A 26,007-nucleotide genomic window follows, 5' to 3' on the forward strand; every position below is an offset into this window, starting at 1 on the left:
ACATGTGCTGCTCTGTCTTCTGCCAACTTGGACCCACCTACAACATGGGAACACTTTTTTTTTCCAGGGCCACATATAAGTTCCCAGTCCGCCCCTGGTCAATTCAAATAAGTGACCCAGCGTTTTGCTCAGGGTCTCCAGTTTATGCTGCCGTCAAATAGGGCAGAATAAATCAATGGATAAAAAAATATATATACTAAAATCTACAATCTACAAAATGTTAAACTTTCTCTACCTTTTTGAAATACCTCAACTCCAAGCCTGAAATATTACTCCTATTTCACGATATATGTCAGCCCCTCATCCACCCCCCCAAAAAAGAAGCCTCTCCGCCCGTTTTTATGATAGACAAACAGTCACGCACTTTTCGCCCAAGTGCTGTTGTGAAGTCTGAATGGCTTCTGGAAGGAGCCCCCTTTGCACAGTGATTATTTAATTACTATGGCATGCAGAAGCAGTCCCAGCTCTCGCTGGCCGGGATCTTCTTTGTTTTGGCAGCTTTAAGTTGAGGCACTGAGGCAAGGCTGCCAATTCAGGTGCTGCCAGGCTCCGTCCTACTGCACATAAAGCTTAATACACAGCAGCTTAGGAGAGGTGGCATGGTGAGTGCACACAGCCTCACAGTTACGGGGGCCACTGCAGCTGATTCATAAATCAGCGCTTGTCTGGTGACGGTGACATCCACGGGAGCTGGACAATTTGATGTTGATGATGTCCACCAGCATATGGAAAAGATTTCTGCACTGCATGCACAGTCCAGTATACGGCCTTGTTCACACTTCATTGATGCACATCCATGTGCTGTGTTCTCCACGGACAGCACAAGGATCCATTGAACTCTACATGTGTATTCAGACGTCCATGTTTTTCTGTGGACAGATGCTCCACGGGAAAAACATGGGCGCGTGCACTGCTTTGGTCCGTTTTGTGGACAGAATGCATCCATTCCATTCAAGGAGTTCATGAAAGGCATGGAGAGCACACGGAGGCCATCTATGCATAACAACTATGCATCCAACTTATCTGGATGGTCAAAGAGGGACCGTTACACCTCAATCACTGGCTGAGGCGGGTATTGGCTGCAGCCAGCGATTGGTTGAGCAGCAATTACATCCATTTCCTGCCATGTTGAGGCAGTAGCAGGATGTGGGGTGCAACGGGGACCAGGAATGGTCAAAACGGCAGCAGCGAGGGATCGGTGAGGTGGGTATAAGTTCTTTTTTTATAGCATGTGCAGGACAGTTTATTTTTTTGTGTTGGAACACAAAAATCATCTGGTTATAAACATTTTAAGGTCCAAATAGCATCAAATAATAAAAAACATATATATATATAAGTTGAGGTCTAACATACAGGTAGGAACCAGGCGGATAATTTCTGGAACAGTTTAGTAAGTTTGTTAATGCACATTTATTTCCCAGGTTAAAAAGAGGGACATTTAAGGAGCAAACAGGGACAGAGAGACTTAAGTCAAAAAGAGGGACTGTCCCTCCAAAAAAAAGGGACACTTGGGAGGCATGCATCTATGCATGATCTGTTTTTTAGTCATCCATTGCTCGTAAAATTTATAAAAAGTGTGGAAGAAAAAAAAGTTGCAGTTTTTTTAGGTAAAAAAAAAACTCAGTCTTGTGGATTCAAAATAGTCTAAGTGTGAATAAGGTCTAAGTTTCATATTCAACAGATTTCAAAATGGATCCCAAGATACATGTACTGCCATCCATTTCCATTTTTTATCCATGACTGAATATACTTTATTACTATGGGACAGATTTATCATTAGCTCAAGTCAAAATAATGGAGTGAAAAAGTCAAAAATTTTGGCGCAATTATTAAAACTGCGCAAAAATGTGGGACTTTTATTGGCGCTGAGGAAGGGGCTTGATCCCCGAAACGCGTACGGTTCATGACAGCACAGGACTCTACTATGGAATCTTGAGGTGCCAATATCAACAGGCATTCCACCCCTCGGACCCCCAGTGAATGAAATCCGATACAAAGACCAATATACGGTCCGGACTCTAGGACCCAGCGTACTCACCAGCTTTCCATAGAGCGGTGTGCATCATGTGAGACGCAGCCAGGTCACGTGGGACGCCGCGTTTGAGACCTGCTGACCGCTCGGGACGCCGGGTGAGTCATAAGCGGCCTCTGCTGGATTACGGGAACGGAAGAGGGGTAAAGTACTCTGCCCCATGGGGCTTATTCGAAGACATTATACTAGTGATTCCTATTGTATGCGGACGCCGGAACGGGCGATCTAGTGCGGACATTTACAAGTGACTCACACGCCTATCTAGTGCGGACATCTATAAGTGACTCACACGCCCACCTGGCGATTATATGGTCACAGGGTCTACATTGGGACACATGTATATGTTTTATAATGTATGTCGTTTTATGAGTTTTATGCAAACATATTAGTTTGCCTGGATGTTGTCAGATATTTGAGTGCCCTCCAACTACTTTATATATTTGCATTTTATTGGCTCTGCGCTATGCTCGCCAGTTTTCTGAAAGTGGGCGTGTTTTCTTATGTAAATCAATCTCTAGACAGATATATTATTGCGACAATTTAAAAAATTCACAAAAACATTTCGCAAAAAATTGCACAATTTCACTCCAGTGAAGACCATGCTTATCTTATAGTTGTGGGTAACGGGTGGCTCACCCAACCAATACCATGTATAGGTGCTCAGGTTTAGCTGATTCACCCAATCAGAAAAAGTGGAATATAGAAATAAATGTAGTAAAATCGGCACTCTTCACTTGATTAACCACACTGAGAGCGATATAGGTATATAGTATATTTATTTATTTGTTTGTCTAGACCAGTGATGGCGAACCTATGGCACGGGTGCCAGAGGCGGCACTCAGAGCCCTCTCTGTGGCACCCACACCCTGGAAAAGTCTATGGTGTACCAATATGCCTTAGACTTTTCCTGTCAGTCATCAGCACAGGGCGCACTATGTACAGCACAGGCAGCGCACTGAATGTAGGCAGGATATTATAGCTAAATAATAAAGTACATAGAAGATATACTATATTGGACTGTAGTATTCAAGGTAAATTGCTGTGTTGGCACTTTGCGATAAATAAGTGGGTTTATGTTGCAGTTTGGGCACTCGGTCTGTAAAAGGTTCGCCATCACTGGTCTAGACTATAGTTATAGAGGTCTGTTGTAAAAGTGCATAAATTTGCAAAGATAATAAAAAATGTATAAGGTATATATAAAAAGTAAAAAAGTATATAAAATATATATATATATTCAGGTAAAAAAAAATTGCAAAAAAAGGGGTAAATTCGTTAGTTTAAGTAAAAAAAATTAATTAATTAAGAGTTAGAAAAAATGTACATGCATGGGGTGCATGAGATGCGTATCTTGTTTTCACCCTTTTAGGGGAAGGGGAGTTTCCTTGTATTTGCAGTCCTGCGTCAGGAATCTGTATCAAGAATCTAGATATCTTCACTGTTCGTCTGTCAGACGTATAGTTAATATGGGTGATTGCAGGTATAGGGATATATAGATGTATAGGTGGCAAATTGATCAGCCGGTGATCACTTTTACCATATAGTTCTATACATTAATCACCCAATGACGAAATATCATTCTGAGATCCCTTAGTTCAAGAATCTCTAAATATATTCATGTAGTGTTCAGTCCATATAATAGGAGGATGACAGTTAGTGATATATTTAGCTTCTCTCCTTGTTCGTATGCCAGTCACTGTGGACCATGGGATGTATAGAGGTGCAAAAAAATTAATGATTTTTTTTTTTTGGATGTATCAGTCAGTTTGTTATGCCTAGTGCGGCGTCCCGCACGTTGTTAGGCTCACACCCTGACTGAAGGTACCTTTCTCCGGAATGGTCAAAAATATGGCAACTAAAATTTATTGTTGATAAGTGCAAGATAATGCACTTGGACGTAAAAACCCAAGAGCAGAATATAAAATCTGTGATACAGTCCTAACCTCAGTATCTGAGGAAAGGGATTTAGGGGTCATTTTTTCAGAAGACTTAAAGGTGGGCAGACAATGTCACAGAGCAGCAGGAAATGCTAGCAGAATGCTTGGGTGTATAGGGAGAGGCATTACTAGTAGACAGAGGGAGGTGCTCATGCCGCTCTACAGAGCACTAGTGAGACCTCATTTGGAGTATTGTGCGCAGTACTGGAGACCATATCTCCAGAAGGATATTGATACTTTGGAGAGAGTTCAGAGAAGAGCTACTAAACTAGTACATGGATTGCAGGATAAAACTTACCAGGAAAGGTTAAAGGACCTTAACATGTATAGCTTGGAAGAAAGACGAGACAGAGGGGATATGATAGAAACTTTTAAATACATAAAGGGAATCAACAAGATAAAAGAGGAGAGAATATTTAAAAGAAGAAAAACTGCTACAAGAGGACATAGTTTTAAATTAGAGGGGCAAAGGTTTAAAAGTAATATCAGGAAGTATTACTTTACTGAGAGAGTAGTGGATGCATGGAATAGCCTTCCTGCAGAAGTGGCAGCTGCAAATACAGTGAAGGAGTTTAAGCATGCATGGGATAGGCATAAGGCCATCCTTCATATAAGATAGGGCCGGGGGCTATCCATAGTATTTAGTATATTGGGCAGACTGGATGGGCCAAATGGTTCTTATCTGCCGACACATTCTATGTTTCTATGTTTCTATGTTTCATGCACCCCATGCATCTACATTTTTTCTAACTCTTAATTAATTAATCTTTTTTCTTAAACTAACTAATTTACCCCTTTTTTTTTACAATTTTTTTTTTTACCTGGAATATATATATATATATATATATATTATATACTTTTTATATATACCTTATAAATTTTTTATTATCTTTGCAAATTTATGCACTTTTACAACATACCTCTATAACTATAGTCTAAACAAACAAATAAATAAATAAATATACTATATACCTATATTGCTCTCAGTGTGGTTAATCAAGTGAAGAGTGCCGGTTTTACCTCATTCATGCTTATCATATGCTACTTTTTAATAGAACATGCGACTTTTGTAAAGCCGCTTACTAAAAGATAAACTGCTACCGTCAAACCACCTTTATCACAGTATTAAAGGACCATTAATAAATCTGACTTAGCCAAAAGTGACTTTGAACATATGTAAAAGTGGAGTGAGATGTAAGTGTAATGATAAATCTGGCCCTATATGTTCATCTTTCATTGCATATAAATCTGTGCCATCCCTTTCCTATCTATTTTTCCTATTACCCACCACTCCATTTCATTTGGAATGGGGTTTGCTGTATCCTCTAGAGAAAATAAATGATCAAAAAACCCATATTATAATAATAATATGGAAATAGTCATAAATTCATGCAACCTGAAAATAGCTGAAAAATTGTCTCCCTGTACTAGAAATAAACAATGGAGCCTGTTCACACTTGTATTATGGACTTTCCAGTAGGGTTTCAATAGCAAGAAAATCTCTGCAGACAGCGCTATTCTTATCCTTACAAAACCGCATCCTGACAACATCGAGCAGATCTTATTATAAGTCCGTTTTGTCCTTTAGAGTCATCAGTATGAGTGGAAGCCATCACATTGGCGTCATCGGCGTGCCAGATTATTTTCCTAGTGCTTAGTTTTGCCCCTCTTGCTATACCATGCAGGAGACAAAGTTGGAATGAATCTACTGGAGTGCTGACTGACATTAAAGGCACATTAAAGAGGTACTCCAGTTTTTATTTATTTTTTCCATTTATTTGTATATATAAGAGGAAATCATACAATTTTCTAATATACAGTACAGACCAAAAGTTTGGACACACCTTCTCATTCAAAGAGTTTTCTTTATTTTCATGACTATGAAGGCATCAAAACTATGAATTAACACATGTGGAATTATATACATAACAAACAAGTGTGAAACAACTGAAAATATGTCATATTCTAGGTTCTTCAAAGTAGCCACCTTTTGCTTTGATTACTGCTTTGCACACTCTTGGCATTCTCTTGATGAGCTTCAAGAGGTAGTCCCCTGAAATGGTCTTCCAACAGTCTTGAAGGAGTTCCCAGAGATGCTTAGCACTTGTTGGCCATTTTGCCTTCACTCTGCGGTCCAGCTCACCCCAAACCATCTCGATTGGGTTCAGGTACGGTGACTGTGGAGGCCAGGTCATCTGGCGCAGCACCCCATCACTCTCCTTCATGGTCAAATAGCCCTTACTTTCAAAGTTTTCCCAATTTTTCGGCTGACTGACTGACCTTCATTTCTTAAAGTAATGATGGCCACAGGTTTTTCTTTACTTAGCTGCTTTTTTCTTGCCATAATACAAATTCTAACAGTCTATTCAGTAGGACTATCAGCTGTGTATCCACCTGACTTCTCCTCAACGCAACTGATGGTCCCAACCCCATTTATAAGGCAAGAAATCCCATTTATTAAACCTCACAGGGCACACCTGTGAAGTGAAAACCATTTCAGGGGACTACCTCTTGAAGCTCATCAAGAGAATGCCAAGAGTGTGCAAAGCAGTAATCAAAGCAAAAGGTGGCTACTTTGAAGAACCTACTGTAGAATATGACATATTTTCAGTTGTTTCCCACTTGTTTGTTATGTATATAATTCCACATGTGTTAATTCATAGTTTTGATGCCTTCAGTGTGAATCTACAATTTTCATAGTCATGAAAATAAAGAAAACTCTTCGAATGAGAAGGTGTGTCTAAACTTTTGGTCTGTACTGTATATGTATGTAAAATTATGCATACACATCTTATATTAGGCAGCAGAACGGTATAGCCCATGTATCAGTCCTGTGTGGACTAACTGAAACATCCATGGCATTAGTCATGTCACACTCTTCTCATCGTATAATCCCTGAGATTCAGTAAGCAGCAGCATTACATGACATACAGATGTACCATGGTTAGCACTCCCGCTGTTAACTCAAATTTCTTAACTCATTTCATTATCTTGAGACAAAAGCCATTAAAAAGCAATTGAAGGTGTTTGCACACAGGACAATGTGATAGACAAGGCTGCGGATGTGGACAGCACATGGTGTGCTAAACTTGAATCCAGCCGGCACTCGCTGTGTTGCCTGGCGTTGCAACGGAAAGGATCGTCGCTCCACGTGGATGAGTGAAAAGTTCCAGCAAACCGCCAATATGTTGCAAAATGTTATTCTTCTTTAATTCATGACTCAATTAATTGTTTCATATAACGCGTTTCGGCATATAGCCTTTATCAATGGATACAAAATATGATTCACAATGGCTCTTATATATAATATGTATCGATCAATGTCACTTCTGTTTGATTGATACATATTATATATAAGAGCCATTGTGAATCATATTATGTTTCCATTGATAAAGGCTATATGTCGAAACGCGTTATATGAAACAATCAATTGAGTCATGAAATAAAGAAGAATAACATTTTGCAACATATTGGCGGTTTGCTGGAACTTTTCACTGAAGCACATGGTGTGCTGTCCGCATCTTTTGCCGCCACATTGAAATGTATGGGTCCGCACCTGAGCCGCAAAATTGCGGAACGGATGCGGACCCATTCATACGGACATGTGAATAGACCCTAAGGTTTACAGCTTCTGTAGCAGTGGCTGTACATGTTAGTCGAAAGTTGATCAAAACAGATTATTCATCAGATTAAGGCCTCATGCACATGACCGTTCCGTTTTTTTGCGGTCTGCAAACCACGGATCCGCAAAAAAGTGTGCCTTTCGCAATTTACGGAACGGGCGGCCCATTGTAAAAATGCCTATTCTTGTCCGCAAAACGGACAAGAATTGGACATGTTATATTTTTTTTGCGGGGCCTCGGAACGGAGCAACGGATGCGGACAGAACACGGAGTGCTGTCCGCATCTTTTGCGGCCCCAATGAAGTAAATGGGTCTGCACCCGAGCTGCAACAACTGCGGCTCGGATGCGGACCCGAACAGCGGCCGTGTGCATTAGGCTTTAATCTCATAATAAATGACCATTTTAGCTGAACAATGAGAGACCACCAAAGTTTGGAGGTGTTTCAAATGTTCTTCCTGTTGTTTTTAGTCCACAAAGGATCTTTTCAAGAAAGTTCTTAGAAAGATCATTCATTCTTCACCCAATGTCATTGAACATGAATGGCCAGTTTGAACGACTGGATATATGGAGTAAAATGTCTATGACTCACTGTAAGGATTGGTCACAAGACAATCACTTGCTCAATTGTTGTTCAACCATCAACCTGCTTCCATCTAATGTGTATGGCCACCTTAAATAATAGGAAACTGCCAACCTGAGCTGGTCCCTAGACATGTAATGAACATTAGCTATAATCTCATCTTTAATAAATACACTAGTTGAAGTCAATGGTGCAGAACATCAAAACGGGCGTAAAGTAAAACGTGGCACTTTTCATTTTTCAAAACTTCTTTGGACAATAAAAAGTGGAATTTGATTGGTTGCTGTGGTTAACTTAGTTTTCCTTTACACCCATTTTGATCTCCCCCATGTGTTTGTATGGCAATGGCTTGAGACATCCCAAAAAATATAGTTGACATCTCACAACTTTTGGGATCCAAAAAACAGACAACTAATTCCAAGTTGTCGAGTCCATGGGACAAAGCTGTCAGGAAATTACAGTATAAAGCATCCAGCCATAACTTTACTACTACTTGTTGACAATAATCACATTAAACTTTCAGGTTTAAAACATCTTCATTGCTGAACTTGTTCCATCTACTGAGGTTGTATTGGGCCAAAAATGACTTCTTGTAAAAGGTCATAATGGATTTGTCTGCCAATCTTAATATTGAGCGAGAAACCTTTTCAACATGTTGGAAGCATCACCTTCTAATTAAATTGTGGGGTTCTGTAAGGCTACTTTCAAATTAGCATTTTTTTGCGGATCCATCATGGATTTGCAAAAATGCTTCCGTTACCATAATACAACTGCATGCATCCGTCATGAACGGATCCGGTTGTATTATGTCTTCTCTAGCCATGACGGATCCGTCTTCAACACCATTGAAAGTCAATGGGGGACGGATCCGTTTTCTATTGTGTCAGATTTTGTCAGAGAAAACGAATCCGTCCCCATTTACTTACATTGTGTGTCAGGACGGATCCGTCTTGCTCCGCACCACATCCCGGACAGAAAAACGCTGCTTGCTTGGGGACGCAACCAAACTTAACGGAATGCATTTTAGAACATTTCGTTTTGCTCAGTTCAGTTTTGTCCCCATTGACAATGAATGGGGACAAAACTGAAGCGGAATTGAAAACGCTAATGTGAAAGAAGCCTTAGATTGTGATCCTTCCTTCGAGATATCCTCAAGGATGGACATGTTTATCACCAACCATCTGCCTTTGGTTATGAAACACCTATAGAGCCCTTGGCATTTCCCTCTACATACATTTTGGAGAACCTATACTAAATGTTCGCACTAGGAGAAGCTACTCTCTCAGCCCACCTGATTGGTGTGACAGGGCCTGGTATGCTTAATGACTTTAAGCATGTGCCAATGCCAACAGAACAGTCTGGGACTTGCACTTTCTAGGAGACCTCACGCATCACCCAACAGCAGGGCTCTGGCCTTTAATGTGAATCTGTCAGCAGACATGTCTCTATATAGACCAACCATCAGCATACTTGTCTCGTAAAAATGGGACTCCCCTAGAAGGGCATTTTTGGTTGGCAGCATTTAAACATTGTCTGGGTTCAAGAAAAAAATGAGCAAGTGAATTGCATAGCACAATAAAATAAAAATGACTTACCTGTCCAATCCTCCGCCTCTCCAGTGCCCCCCACCGGGCTTTGCTTACTGTGCTGCAGTGGTGACATCACATCACCGCCTGACCTCTGCAGCCAATCACTGACCTCTTCAGCCATTCACTGGCCTCCTTAGCCAATCACTGGCCTCAGTGGTCTCATTGTTGTATGCCATTTCCACCCCTTGGCCACTTTTTTCTTGATCCCAGATAACCTCTTTAAGGGGTGCATTTTTTTAGGGCAATCTGTGGCTGGCAGTAATAAATAGGATCGATTTCTGGGAACACTTTCTGACTGACACTGTCTATAAGTACTCTCTGGTTGGCACTGCCTATGAGGGCACACTGGTCGGCAGTGTATAAAGGATATTCTTTGGCTAAGGCTCCATGCACTCGACCATATCCGTTTTGCGGTCCAGAAATTGCAGATCCGCCAAACACAGATACCAGCAGTGTGCGTTTCACATTTTCCCTTTTTCGCGTGTCCTGCCCTATGTTAAAAATGCCTTTTATTGTCTGCAAAACGGACAAAAATAGTACACGTTCTTTTTTGCAGGCCAGTGGAACAGACAGATGGCTGCTGACAGCACATGGTGTGCCGTCCGCATTGTTTGCAGCTCCAGTGAAATAACTGGGTCCATATCTGATCCCCTTTTTTTTTTCTTCTTTGTTGTCGTGTGCATGGGGCCTAACATTGTGTATGGACGAGCTCTGGATATTATAATGGAGGCGTGGGCGATACATCATTGAGTGCAGGGACACACAATATATTACAGATGTAGATAACTTACTCAAACATCTCATCTTGTGTTCAGCCTCGTCTGGTAATGTAAAAGTCAGCGCCACTATTTTTATCCTAAGAACCAGGGAATAATGCGTCTCCTTTTACTAGTGCAGTCTGTTAGACTCACCAAATCTGTGTTTGTACTGTAGCCAAGCGACAAATATCATCTCACACCAGGGAATTGAGCATTTGTAGCCGAGCTCTGTGATTTATACAAATCTCCTATCAGCAGATCAGCTCCTGAAATTAGTTGTTTGATTGTGTAATACAAGAGTACTGTACTTTGAAATTGACACTTCAAGTCCAATCTGAGCTTCTTGTGGCCTTTTCAAGCATGAAAGGAAATGTAAGCAGGTAATTCCAGCCCTGCGCTGAAATATCCCTTTGATTCCTGACATCACAGAAGATACGGCACGTGCTGTTAAAGTGAAACTGCCTTATTTTTGTAATGTTGCACTCAGCTTAAGAAGCATAAAGGAGGTTTCCACATGTTTTTCATATAAGTGATTGAGACATTTCACCAAAGTGATCTCCTCTGTTCTCAAGAATGAGTAGACATGAGATAAGAAAGTTAGACCCCGCTAGAAAATAACTATGCTCTTTTTGGCTTCTGTCAATTCTGTTCATCTTTTTTACTCATCATGGTGGACCACCATTGATCGGACATTGATAACTTGTAGTGAAATCATAGGAGAACAACTTTAAAACCTATGTTAGACCTAGCGATCCTACAGGCAAGTGTCGGGAAGGAAGCATTCCTTCCGGGCAATCGCCTGCTTGCTTGATATGCAGTAATCTCCTCCCCAGCATGGGAGTGATCATTATGCTATCACTCGTCCCTATGCTTTCTAGTTATTTGCCGGCAGCAGATCGTGACAGCAGACAGCACGATCCGCTGCCGCCAAATCGTGATCCTTTAGCATGCTGAAAGATCATGAATACCTGTTCTTCGGGTAATCGGCGGCTGCATTACACTTTCAGATGATCAGTAATGAGCGTTACTATAAACATTTGTTAGGAATCATCTGGCAGAAAATATACCAGTGCAATACAGCCTTAATGTTTCCCTGCCAAGGACGTTTCTCATATATCGTAGCAGGGTGGCACTTCAGGTGTAATGATGGCTGTATCTCAGGCTGTATATTATACAGCCAGATGTATGAGCAATCTCAGCTTAAAAACAAGACCAGGATTGTGATTCTACCCACAATACATCTGGAAATAGAGCTGGGTGAAGTGAGAGCTGCATTTAGCCGCAACTCTCATTTTCTACCCGGTTTCTAAAGCTTCTATCTCCACTTGTATAGCAGCTAGCACCACGATTCTGGTCAATATTGGATTGGCAGGAGACTGACTCCTGGCACTACCAAAACTGTTTGCAGGAGCTCTGGAACCAGGCCCCGGAACTACACAGCTGTGTCCACTATGTAGTGGATGGGAGTAGTGCTACAGAAAAACAGGCACAGCAGCTACACAGCACTAGAGTTCCTGCAAATACTGAGCTGACACCTATCAATCTGATATTGATGACTTATCCTGTTCCGGAGGAACCCTTTAAGACACATATTTAGGCTGCATCCCAAACACATTCAAGCAAATACATTTACTTCCACCTGACTAATGCACTATTTGGACTTCAGTCCTGCATTTGGAAGCCACTTTCCTTCAAAAATGAGGACAGGTAAAATAAGTTGGATGGAAGTTTAGGAGCACTGATACAAAAGGAAGAATGGAACTGGTGGAGATGCAAATCCCTTCACACTGATGTAACCAAAGAACCATTCCTTAGATGCTGTTTTAGCAAGTCCTTCACATCATTTTTTCTCACTTCACTTAAAGGGGTTGTCCCATGAAAAATACTCTAGTTTTCAAACCAGCACCAGGATCTGAATACTTTTGTAATTGTATGTAATTAAAAATTTGTATTAAGTCTATCTGTATAGCACCCCCTGCTGTTTGCTCTTTTTCTAATTTCTCTGTCCACCTCACTGCGGAGGATTCAAATTCTCAGTTCCATCCTCCAGCTGCTATCATAGGCAGCAGAAAGGACACAGCCCCTGAGCTGCCAGCTTGAAATACATCTACTACAGCCATTGGAGCAATGAATGTGGAGATCTCTCGATCCATGTGAGGTACAGGGCTGGTTCTAGCTTTGTTAGAAAGAGACTGTCATGTACTATATGATATCTGACCTGCCAGTTCTCCTGTTTTATTAAATTCCTGCATTTCTTAACAATGCAAAAGCACATTTTCATAGAACTATAGAGTTTGCCTTCCTTGTTCTATTCCTCCTGGAAATGTATGAATAACTTGACAAATAGGGGCTACAATATCTATGTCAATGGGCATGTCTCTTCCACTCTTTCACAATTGTGAGACGTGTAAAGACCTGCTCTATTGACTAGGGTTATGGTAACTCCCAGTAGACGTTCATACCTTTCCAGGGGGAATAACAAAGGTACAGAACTAGATAGTGTTCTAAGAAAATATGTTATTTTATGGTGAATTTACTTTAAAACAGACATGGCTGTAACTAGTCCAGCATGGATAACCTATGAGTTATTACTATTAGTACTGTAATATCAGCAGAATATCATTACTATCATTAATAATCACATGCGGTATATATGAAGACAGCTCACAGCCACTGAGAAAATCAAAGGGGCTCCTCATCCGTAACCAATTATTGAGCTTGGTCACCTCAGTGGCTTCCAGTCCAGTGTATCCCCCTGTCTATCACACACTGCCACGTCCTACCCCTGGGGTGGAGATCAAAGCTCTTCCTACCCTGTGGTCACTTAACAGGTCAAAGACGCAAGGTTCTGTCTTCATTGTTGTAATTGCTGAGACTCACACATTACTCAGAAGGGTATTTCGAGTTGATGAAGATCTTATTTTCTTAACACACTTCACAATCACTTCTCTCACTCCGGACTCTTTCATCCTGCAACTTCCTAATCCTATTCCTAACCATTGTTGTGTCCACACTCTTCTCTCAGAATCCTTCCCGGGAATCCTTGGTCACTATTCACTGACTTTATCTCTGCAGAATAATAATCCAGAATAATCCTCATTGACACCTGTCTGGAAAGTAAAAATATACATTGTGCAGTTTCAATCCCCACCCTGGACAGTGTTTCTTGGTAAACAATGGCTGCGATCAGCTTTCCTTCTCCAAAAATTCTTTTAGGCAATAATATTTATACAGTGCATTAGCCCAACACTCGTTATTGTTATGCTTTTTCTTCTCAATCTCAGGCTCAGGATCACAACGCATATAATTTACCAATAGGAGTAAATACTATCAAGTTAATTTAAATATTTTGTCTGACATGCCTTGTCTCCGAGCCCTCGTGTATACAGACACTTTACATGTGCCAGTGGATCGCAGCGCTCGAAAGTGTTCCAAATCATGGAGAGCACAGCCTGTACTCACATCCCAGCGGGGGTCATTGATTTTGACGAACAATATGTCTGCTTAAAGGGCACGTGGCATCAAAAAATAATAACCAATTCTTTACATCAAGTTTTTTGTTAAACACATTTGTAAAAATTTTTGGTGGTGGTGTATTTAATTTTCCATGTCACTATAAACTGTATATTTCAGAAAAAATCCTATAATTCTGCAAATCCTGTAGATTTAAGACTGGCCTCTAATAATAGGTGCCACTTCTCGGACTGTTCAGATCTCGTTTCAGTAGTCATCTTCTTATCATTACAGGCAGGATTAGCATATTCACAATAGGTGATATCACCGCTTGTCTGCTCCCCCCATGCCTAGAAGACTCTCCCTTAGAAGTTAATGGGGTCCGCTCCGCTCCTGTCCAGGGGTGCACTGCCAATGAGGCGAGGCGATTGCACCAGGTAGGGACAAGTGGCAGGTAGTGAAAAGGTATTGGGCAGTAAGTGCTTTCATTGTGGGAGCATTCATCTCTGCATACTGACCTCTATCGCTATATTAACCAGCATGTTTTGTAGCACTATACATGTCTTGTGACCCTCAAAACTATCATGTGACTTTGCTTTCAGTTAACTGCCCACCTATCCAACAGGTGAATAGTGGGGTATTGAGGAGTAGAACATGTACACTATATACAGTGCTACTATCTGCAGCTGTACCTCATGTCTGTCATTGTTAGCCGTTTTTGCGGCTCGGATGCGGACCCATTCACTTCAATGGGGCCGTAAAAGATGCGGACAGCACTCCGTGTGCTGTCCGCTTCCGTTGCACCGTTCCGTGGCCCCGCAAAAAAAATATATTTTTAAAGAAGACCTTTTATAAGTTTTGACATTTGACTAATTATGGTATTAACTTGTAGGGTGGCCCCCACTGATGCCTTAAGTGGTTTTTTTTTTAAAACCATACCCCCCGCCCCAACCGTTCGTCCGCTGTGGTCCTCGATATTTTGGCGCGCTGTATTGTAATGAGCTGTAACTTCGCAGCAACGGGGCGTCTCCTTCTCCCTGGCTGTGAGCGCGATCCAATCAAAACGGACCGCTCACAGCCAGGGAGAAGGAGCGAGGGGGGGCTGGTTGAAAAAACAAAAACACCCTTGGCATCGGTGGGGGCCGCCCTACAAGGTAATACCCTAATTAGCCTATGTCAAAACTGATGAAAGGTCCTCTTTAAAGCTAGAGCTGTGAGTTGATAATTGCCTGGTATTTTATACACTATCTATTTTTAAATAGTCAAGAAATGGGATCATTTGTTTCTTTATTTCCTATGATGTGAAGAGACCATTTTCATTGTTTTGATCTTGTATTACATTAGGTGTTTCCAGAAGTGACTGATGGCGAGAATGTGAGCTCGATGATCAGCTGGTGACAGTGATATCCACCCCCCCCCCCCCCCCCCCCCGCTTTATTGTGTTCTACCTGTGATTGACAGATCATACTGGGAGTAGTTGTCCAGTAGCAGAGATCCACAAGTACCTCGGACAGTTATAAAAAAACTGTGTTTGTGCATCTTTGAAACAAATAACAGTAATTAAGTGGAGAATTCTTCTATCTGTAGATACATCATTTAGGACAAGTATAAAGAAGCCTTTAGCTGGATGTTAATTTATTCAGTGGCAGCATTTATAGAGGTTGTCTGGTTAAAAAGAACCAATTTCAAATACCTTATTAGAGGGGTCCACCATTCACTCCCCTTATCTATTATTCAATAGAAGGAGCATCTCTCTCTGTCTCTCTCTCTCTCTCTCTCTCTCTCTGTCTCTCTCTCTCTCTGGAGGACCTACGATAGCATGTCTGCATATTAGGGCTTGTTCACACGAACGTATGGGTTCCGTTCCGTGCACGTTCGTGGGGCCTCCAGGATGGATCCAGACCCATTCAACTTGAATGGGTCCGCATCCCTCCATTCCGCAAAAAGTTCTATGTTCTATCTTTGTGCGGAACAGAAGTACGGAACAGAACCCCACAGAACACTGCATAGTGCTTCCGTGGGTTTCTGTTCCGTGCTTCCGTTCCGCATCGCTCCGCATCTCCGGATTTTCACACGGTGTCCGTTTATTGCGGATCCGCGATTCGGCAACGGAACCCATAAGTTCGTGTGAACGAGCCCTTATACAGACAGTCCACTGAAATCTATTAAGATCTTGTAATACCTTTTTTCCCATGTGGCGATACTGCAGAGATTTTCTTGGGTTTCCACACAAAATAAGGTCCCAGATGTGGGAAATGATGTGATCAGTTCATTATCACCAATCCTATCTAACAAGAAGATATTTTCCAAAGTGGATATTTTATCTCCAACCCTATAAAAACCTGTCACCATGATTCTGGACTATTATATGCAGTAATAGTAGTATTACTACACATAAGTAGTCTGGATCGCCATTTCTTTTCCCTACTGTCCCCTGTTCCGCCACTGTCAGCTGTACTAATATACACAGTCCAGACGGCTGTGCTAGCATAATGGAGAGGACTCCTGTGCGCATGCACGGCAGTCCTGACAGTGTACTTCAGTACAGCTTTAAAGGGCATCTGTCAGCAGATTTGTATCTATAAACCAGCTGACCTGTTACATGTGCACTTGGCATCTGAAGGCATCTGTGTTGGTCCCATGTTTATAAGTGCTGCGTAGCTGAGAAACATGATGCTTTAATACATGCAAATGAGCCTCTAGGAGCAATGGCTCAGCTCTCTCTGCAATGGCAACACCCCAGTTGCTCCTAGAGGCTCATTTGCATTTTGAATAACCAGGCCAGGCAGGCGTGATGATGCTTTCACTACCTGGTCCTATCAATGAAAGTGCAGAGGGAGCACCAGTTGCAGAGATTGCTGAGCCTCTAGGTGTAATGGTAACGCCCCCGTTGCTCCCAGAGGCTCATTTGCATATATTGAAACATCATTTTTCTCAGCAATTCAGGCACATATGAACATGGGACCAACACAGATGCCTTCAGCTGCCAAGCGCACATGGAACAGGTCAGCCAGTTTCATCGGTACAAATCTGCTCTTTAAGGCTGTACTGAAGTACACTGTCAGGACTGCTGTTCATGCACACAGGAGTCCTCTCCATTATGTTAGCACAGCAGTCTGGACTGTGTATATCACAGCGGTGAAACGGGAGGCAGTAGGAAAATAAAAAATGGCGATCCAGACTCCTTAAAAATGCCCTTTAAAAACTCCTTGGAACTGCACAACCTTCTTCTGCGTATAAGAGACTCGTGCTGGTGGCCATTTTGGTTCCTTCCTCCTCCTGAGTCCATCATTTTTGACTATTCTCAAGTCCTTGGAGTGACAGCACTATTCTATAAGTGTGAGCCATACCGGAACGTGAAATTGTTTACTAGTGCTGCCATACTGTGTTCTTCTGAGCTGTGAGCTTTTTAAGTTGACAGTGCCTAACTAAAGATTACATTGGCCTAAAGACTGTGTGGTCCATGGTCAAAAGGTGTCACGGGCAGGAATTACAGTGGCTACTGTAGCTGCTGCCATGTGTTAAGAGGTCAATGATCTGCGAAAGGTAGCAAATAACCACTGCTATGACCCCAGAGACATGGAACCTAGTGCCAAGGGTGTGGAGTGATAACAGGCTTCTTTCAGACCTGCAGTTGGTTGTTCTGGCCAGCAGGTCTGGCGGACAATGCTGGGACAAAAAACACTGTGTGCATATTTGCCGGGTATCTCCATTGGACCCCATTATAGTTAATGGGGCTGGCAGGCATTCTGGTACCATCCGGCTGGATTCAGAGAGCTGCGGTCGGCTGATCTCTGCCGGTGTCCCAACAAAAATCCTTACTTTGTGAAAATACCTTACCCCTCGTGACTTCCGGGGGTGTGTGCCTCAGCGCAAGCGCACTACCACGACACGGGTAAGGTAAAATTGCAGGGAGCACTGACTCATGGACACTGCGCATGCGCCCTCAGGGGTAAGGAGATCTGACGGTCTTTTCTCCTTACACTCACACTGCGCACGCGCGGATTGTGAAATCTCCTTTTGCCATCCGGGGGGTGGGTGGTGGGTGCGGGCATAACCCTAATCCTAACCCTTAACCCTAACCCTAAACCCTAACCCTTGTGATGGTAAGGAGATTTCACAATCCGCGCGTGCGCAGTGTGAGAGTAAGGAGAAAAGACTGTCAGATCTTACCCCTGAGGGCGCACGCGAGTCAGCGCTCCTTGTAATTTTACCTTACCTGTACCATGGTAGTGCGCTTGCGCTGAAGTGCACACCCCCGGAAGTTGAGGCGCACACCCCCGGAAGTCACGAGGGGTAAGGTATTTTCACGAAGTAAGGATTTTTGTTAGAACACCGGAACTCCTGCCCTTAGTGTGAAACTGTGGCGCAATTTTGTTGTCGAGCGGTGCATCTTAGGCCCTGCCCATTTCTGCTAAGTCCCGCCCCTTGTCTCGCATGCAAGAAAAAGTGGAGAAAACATAGATGCGCCAGATTTCACCACTTTTTTAGACAGATTTTTGGCGCAGACACATTAGTAAATCTGGCCCATTGTGCTTTGTTTGTACTAGATAATTGTGTGCATGGTGTGTGTGATGACTATCAATGCTGTACGTCAATTTTCTGGCGTACAAAAGTCGTACGTTTTCTCACAAGCCACATTTTGCAGAAGGGGACAAAGCCCCCTCAGACAGATACATTTATCATAATTTATAGTACAAAACTGCCAAAATGATTGCTGAGATGTAAGCAATGTACATGGTACATGATAGCTGTATCTACAGATGGTTTGTGGCATTTAATACCCTGATAAGTGGCACCAAGTATTTTTCTACTATGGGGGTATGGCCACACAGTCATGTTTCCTGCAGTTTTGAAAGCCCAAATCAGGGGTGAATCATAAAAGGAGAAAAAGTATAAAGGACGGATAGGACTCCTCTTTTTTCAATTCACTCCTGGTTTTGGCTTCCAAAAATGCCTCCAGAAACCTGAACATGTGGTCGTACCCTAGGGGTGTGCACCAGTTTTCTGCAGCAGAATTACTTCCACTGCACCAAATCTGGAGCAAAATCTGCACATGTTAAATCTGTCATCGATTTTGTTGTGGATTTTCCACAGATTTCACCCCCCGAGTTGCACCTTATTATTACAATATTTGCAATCCCTCTCCCCGATCTCTAGTAGCCCTTCATTCACTTCTATATTCTGTATAATCCGTGCATACAGCAGATATTTCATGACATCACTCCTCGGCATACGTGCTTCCTTTATGTGGATGCCTATGGGTTATTTCTGCAGAACATTCTTATCTAACTGCCTCCCAGTTATTTCTGTCTATATATATTTCCATCTTGTGCTCAACTCGTCCCAGCCCCATCATCTGTCTCCTGTGTACATTTTATTTACCACTTCATGTTGGCAACCCATTTCTCTGGTCCCAACGCAACCAACATGCCTGAGTCCAATATTTCCACTACATTCCAGTGCCGCCCACAACGTAAACACCTCTCTCTTCCTGAAATGCATCTCTTTCATTCCAGACGCTCACCCTCATTATCTCAACAGCTTACGCTCAATTGCTCATCTCTACCTCTTCACAGCCAAACCGAGACTCTCTCAAGAAATCCTACTCCTCCTGACAGTGTCTCCCATTCATTCTGAAGATATAGCAAACAATATATCAAGTCATTTCACGTACATTTCTTTGACTTTAAATGGCCATGACCCTACACAGAAGATCTTGTGTTCTACACAACTCTTTCAAATGTAAGGATCAGGTGCCAGCCTTACTTGTTCCTACTGATATAGAGAAGTTGGCCCAAGTCAGTAAAACTTAGGAATATATCTAAAAGTTACTGAAGTAATGGTCGTTATATATTTTATTTATCTCACACTGCCTAATAACAAACAGTAAAATGTACTTATGAGAGGTGACCATGTCTCTATTAGTAGTCCAATATACTTTCAAAATAACAGCAGATTCATTTCATTCTTACAACCTACACATGAAACCTTCCCACATTCCCCCAGGTGTATCTTTAGCATAATGTAGATTACAATGTATTTACTATGGGTTACCCCATATATATATAAATGCATAACCACACATATACTGTATAAGTAGTTTTACAATAAGAGACAATGAGATATATTCACATTTTCTATAATGGAAGTATTTTTGTACAGTCTGGTAGAACTTTTACAACCTAACCTAAAGAGGTCATTCTACCATATTATAATTAAACAGGGCAATGACTATAATTAGAATAAAGAATTTTAAAAAATTAAGGTAGCTATCAGTGAACATCTCTCCAACCCATAGCTTCATGAATGATCATGAAGTCATCTCAGAATTTTCTCCTACCAGTTTTCTATGACATTCTAGGTTCTAACTAAACCTATTCCTGAACTTCCCCATTGTTTGAGGTCATTTTAGTACCAAACATGCCTGGAACACTCGAGCAGTAAAATAAATCACATGAAAATAAGTGATTTTGTAAGGATGATGCGAAGTGACTTGAGTAGAAGGTAAGAGGCAGTGGAGGTGTCTATGCATGGCTCACATACCTTGTCAAGTTCATGTACCTCCTCACTGTTGGACAGTGTAACATTAAAAGGATCAATGAACTGATGTAGATCTTTTCCCCTTTTACGTTCTTTTTTAGCTGCCAGGACCGGGAAAATTGCAAGTTGCTGGCACAGTAGTGTGGCCACCAGGAGCCATACCCAACACCTCATTATGCCTGGTGAATATATCCTTCAGAGTTTACAAAGTTAAACTGTGGAAAGCTCCAAGTACCTTCAAGAAGATGCTGAGAGGAATAAAACAAGTGGAAAGTGATCCTTCAGTGTAGATAAGCACTTGCCAAGACAAAAAGGGTCAAGATAAAGCATCAATCTACTTAACTCCGCCAGGACTTTTTACACATGACAAGTAGGTGAGAAGGTGAAAGCAAATGATCTCCCATCAATTTCTTCAAAAGTCCAAACAGTATAATTAAAAATCACTCAACTATGAAGTCTGTAACATTAAAGGGATCAGGGTGACATCTGAGCCCACATCTGCCAGCAAAAAGCCCCATTGGTTTAGACCTTCCTTGGTAATGATGATCAATGAGTGGACCCATTAGGTGGACAATAGGAAATGGAAACTCTGATGATCAGTAGTCATTCTCCTCTGTTACTGTAAGCCGACAACCTGATGTCTTCTGCTTGACTTGATGCAACCTTTAGGATAAAATTCAGAATCTGATAAAGTGTCTCCACAAAACACTTCTCGTTGGCAGCCGCCTCACACTTCTGCTGAGCATTAATTCTTAAAAATAAAAGTTGTGTCCCTTCACAGATAGATCATGATAACATGCAGAAGTCTAAATATCTGCTCTTGGCTCACTGGGTTAAAAAAAGGCTCAAAAATAGGTAAAAATTGTGGGGGAAAAGTCCTGTAGAAATTTCTCCCTGTGATTCCTTAGAAAACGTTGCTTTTTTACTGATTGTTCAGAATGATGGTTTATTCCTTCTTTCTGTGTCCCAGTCCTGTCTCAATTTCTCTCTCACTCTGTCTCTCCCCAGCTGCAAATTGGCAGTTGCTCTCCGGGCTGCTCATTTCACCAAATATATCCTTCTTTCCTGTAGCTGCTACTTGAAGGAGAGGGAGGGAACTCACCCTGCTCATCTGTCAATCCTAGTATTTTTAACAGCCCTATTAAAGTGGAGCTGATAAGCAGTTCAGCCCTTCTCCACAGAGATGTTAATCACATTTTAATGACCCATAAAAACTTTTTCTTTAACCCCAGGGGAAAAGACTGAATATGACAAAAACGCAATATGGGAAATGTTTCATATTAACCCTTAAAATATTGATGCTGCAATGTTTTAACTTGCAAGCAAAGAGGTGCATTTCCACCGTGGTGGCGCTGTGGAGCAACTGAACACTTGCTGCTGAGTTCCATCACAGCTGATGGATGAGGCTCCAAACAGTGGGGAAACCCGCAATTAGCGATTTTCAAGAGACCTTAGAATTGAAATATGAAAATCTGAGTAAAGCTGGTGTCGCGCTACGTCTGTTTTGCAAAAAATGCTGTGTTTTTTGCTGCATTTTTTTATTTTTTGCAAATGAAAGGCACTGAGTACAGTACAGTAGCATATAAAGCGTCATGCAGACACTAGGACAGATTAACTAATCCTATAGATGGCGCAAGCGTAAACAGCCTGTCCAGATTTATCAGAGGGGCTCAGGCTGGATAATAAATATGGTGCAGGGATATGCCGCAAGCCCAGGAGGAGCGAAGCACTTGGCTGCAATACTTATTCACAGTGGCAATCCTCAGACTGATGCTCCCTAAGGCCAGGGCAGGAATAGAAGGACACACCCTTTCTTCCCTCCGGGCACAACAGGATATTGGGACTCCAGACAGTTTGTTGGGTGCCCTTGCTGTTCTTGTTTTGTATGGATGCAAGGCAGGGCATGTAGGTGTAGTGACCGGTGTATGATGCTGGAGTCAGTAACCAGGCCAGTAGTAGGAAAATAAATGTCTCTATTTACTTAAGTGCAGAATGGGAGTTGTAGTACATCCAATGGTATCAAAACACATTTCCAAATTATTCACAGTGCAAATATTCCCAGACAGCAATATATGGATTTGAGCAAGAATCTGAATTGTAGTACTCCTTCCTCTCTATCTTCCCTCTCTCTTCAGAATCTAAGGCTGACAACATTACTCTTGCAATGCTGGTTGTAATTCCTAACTGAAGGGGTACAGGATTGAGATATAGGTGGTCAAGACCGTGTCTAAATGTGCACATGTGACAACCTCTCACTTCCTCTGCTAACTCTAGACTCACTGAGTGAGGGGCAGACATAAATCCCACACCTAACTTCCTGTAGGGGCTGAGTCAGGATAATTAACCCTGACTGATCCATACAGAGATCAGATGGCAGATTACAGGGCATTAACATATTAAATAGCATGAAATAATGATTCATAACATTAAAGGGGTTGTCCCATGAAAATATTCTCCAGTTTTCAAATCAGCAACTGGATCTGAATACTTTTGTAATTGCATGTAATTCAAAATTTTGCAAAGCGACTGATATATTCAATAAAATGTATCTGTATAGCGCCACCTGCTGTTTATTTTTTTCTTATTTCTTTGACCTGATCACTGAGATGGCCGCACATGCTCAGTTTCATCCTTCAGCTACCTCCTGAGCTGTGATAGGGAGAGCATGGACTCGCCTCCTGAGCTGTGATAGGGAGAGCATGGACACGCCTCCTGAGCTGCAGCAGAAAATACACTCCCCTGAGCTGCCAGCTTGATATAAATCTAGCAGAACAATGAATGTGGAGATCTCTGGATCCATGTGAGGTACAGGGCTGGTCCTCCTATTCCACATGCTCCCCAGTGTCTCTTTACCATGCTGCAGCGGTCCCTGTGAGAACAGTCACGGCTGCTGTTCCTCTCCCACACAGTCACCCCAGACCTCAGTGACAGCCCAGCCCGCTGCATTATCCACAATGGTGAGTGATGCCACAGACCTGCATCAGGACGTTCTGTGTGGGTGGAGTTAACATAGCTCCGCCCCATCCATTGCCTGCACTTGCTCCAAGCCTTAGGCCTAAACTTCATGCTGGGATGGCTGGGCCTTCTTCTGCATCCGACCCCCAGACTCTGACCTCAGCTCCTGGACTGCAGGGGGCTCCCAGGACCCTCTTATCAAAGCACCCGGCCTGTTCCCTCTCCAGCTGGTAATTCCCCTCCTATGTGCTCCCTGTACCTCCTGTGTTGCTCCCTGTGCCCGATGTGTGCTATCCCTGTGCCTGCTGTGTGCGCTGCCTGTGCCCCCTGTGTGCTCCATGTGTGCGCTCCCTGTGCCCCCCTTGTGAGCTCCCTGTACCTCCTGTGTTGCTCCCTGTGCCCGCTGTGTGCGCTTCCTGTGCCCCCTCTGTGTGTGCTCCCTGTGCCTCCTGTGTGCTCCCTGTGCCCAGTGTGAGCTCCCTCTGCCCCCTCTGAGTGCGCTCCTCTGTGCCCACTGTGTGAGCTCCCTATGCCCCCTCTGTGTGCTCCCTGTGTGTGATCCTTGTGCCCGCTGTCTGTGCTTCCTGTGCCCCCCTTGTGAGCTCCCTGTACCCACTGTGTGTGCTCCCTGTGCCCCCTGTGTGTGCTCTCTGTGTTTCGTATGTAAGCTCCCTGTGCCCCTGTGTGAGCTCCCTATGCCTCCTCTGTGTGTTTTCTGTGTGTGATCCCTGTGTCCGCTGTGTGTGCTTCCTGTGCCCCTCTTGTGAGCTCCCTGTACCCACTGTGTGCACTCCCTGTGCCCCCTCTGTGTGCTCCCTGTGTATGATCCTTGTGCCCGCTGTCTGTGCTTCCTGTGCCCTTGAGAGCTCCCTGTACCCACTGTGTGTGCTCCCTGTGCCCCCTGTGTGTGTTCTCTGTGTTTCGTATGTAAGCTCCCTGTGCCCCTGTGTGAGCTCCCTAGGCCTCCTCTGTGTGCTCTCTTTGTGTCATCCCTGTGCCTGCTGTGTGTGCTTCCTGTGCCCCCGTATGAGCTCACTGTACCCCCTGTGCCTGCTGTGTGCGCTCCCTGTGCCTGCTGTGTGCGCTCCCTGTGCCCCCTGTGTGTGTTCTCTGTGTTTCGTATGTAAGCTCCCTGTGCCCCTGTGTGAGCTCCCTGTGCCTCCCCTGTGTGCTACTTGTGTGTGATCCCTGTGCCCGCTGTGTATGCTTCCTGTGCCCCCCTTGTTAGCTCCCTGTACCCCCTGTGTGTGCTCCCTGTACCCCTGTGAGCTCCTTGTGTCCTGTGGGCTTCATGTGACTCCAGGGCACAACCAAACGGCATGCTCGTGCGGTGCTTGTGATGTGGCCACGCTGCATTCAATTACTGCATGACTAGTTAAACTTATGAAGACTGCATTGTTTAGGTGGTCTGTATTGTTAATTGGGGGGGGGGGGGGGGGACAGGGGACGTTGGAGTATAGATTAAGAACCTGAGTCCAAATTAGCAGGGGAGCAGACCAGGGCTGCTAATAAAGGAATCTGTAAAGCTATGTCACATATTGAGGCAGTATCACAGCCAGATGCCCCATAACAGTGTCATCCACGGATCCCCCATAAGTGTGTCCTCCACAGATCCCCATAAGTGTCCTCCACAGATCCCCCATAACAGTGTCATCCACAGGTCCCCCATAACAGTGTGTCATTCACAGGTCCCCCACAACAGTGTGTCATTCACAGGTCCCCCACAACAGTGTGTCATTCACAGGTCCCCCACAACAGTGTGTCATTCACAGGTCCCCCACAACAGTGTGTCATTCACAGGTCCCCCACAACAGTGTGTCATCCACAGGTCCCCCATAAAAGTGTCATCCACAGATCCTCTATAACAGTGTGCATGTGCAGCATAACTTCAGGAGCCCGGATGGGACAACACCTTTTTGTGGTTTTATAAACTTCACCATGAAAAATAAAGAAGTGTCCTGGACATTCATAACGTGGGGTCCAAGTCCAGAATTCCTATTGAAAATGGGAAGGAATGAAAATCCATCCCAAAACTGCATCAAATGCATCAGGGGAAAAAAAAACACATCCAAAAAAAAAAAACTGATGCGGATTCTGCATTCGTTTTTTTTAAGCACAGAAAATACTCTGTGTAAACAAACACAAAGAAGCTGCAGGATAAGCCGCTTAGGCCACACGTCAGTTATTTCCATCAGTGATTGTGAGCCAAAACCAGGAGTGGAAGCTTCACAGAGATAAGGTATAAGGGAAAGATCTGCACCTGTTCTGTGTTTAGAGCCGCACCTGCTTTTGGCTCACAATAACTGATGGAATAACTGACCAAGACTGCTAGTCCAAAATTTCAGGATTTGGGGCCCCACTTTAAATTTTGCCCAGGGCCACACTTCTAAAATCGGCCCTGGCAACACGTATTGCATTTTTTTAAATATGGGCAAAAAAAAACTAATAGATGCAAAAAAATGCCTGCAAATGAGAAAAAAACATGGACTAAACAAAATGCATGGCATGTTAAAAAAACACCACAAAAAAATGAATGTAT

The 26,007-nt window shown here is 43.1% G+C and overlaps 1 protein-coding gene across 1 annotated transcript in view; it reads right to left on the bottom strand.

Moving 5' to 3' along the window:
• The window catches only part of C1QTNF12 (C1q and TNF related 12), a 52,034-nt gene extending 30,420 nt beyond the window's left edge, over positions 1–21,614 (bottom strand). Inside the window, exon 1 of the mRNA XM_040427662.1 lies at positions 20,517–21,614. Within this exon, the coding sequence (XP_040283596.1) occupies positions 20,517–20,687 (171 nt within the window). The 5' untranslated portion in view covers positions 20,688–21,614. The remainder of the gene's footprint in view (positions 1–20,516) is intronic.
• Between the last annotated feature and the right edge of the window lie 4,393 nt (positions 21,615–26,007).

Source organism: Bufo bufo, chromosome 1 (assembly GCF_905171765.1).
Source record: "Bufo bufo chromosome 1, aBufBuf1.1, whole genome shotgun sequence".
Taxonomy (NCBI): Eukaryota; Metazoa; Chordata; class Amphibia; order Anura; family Bufonidae; genus Bufo; species Bufo bufo.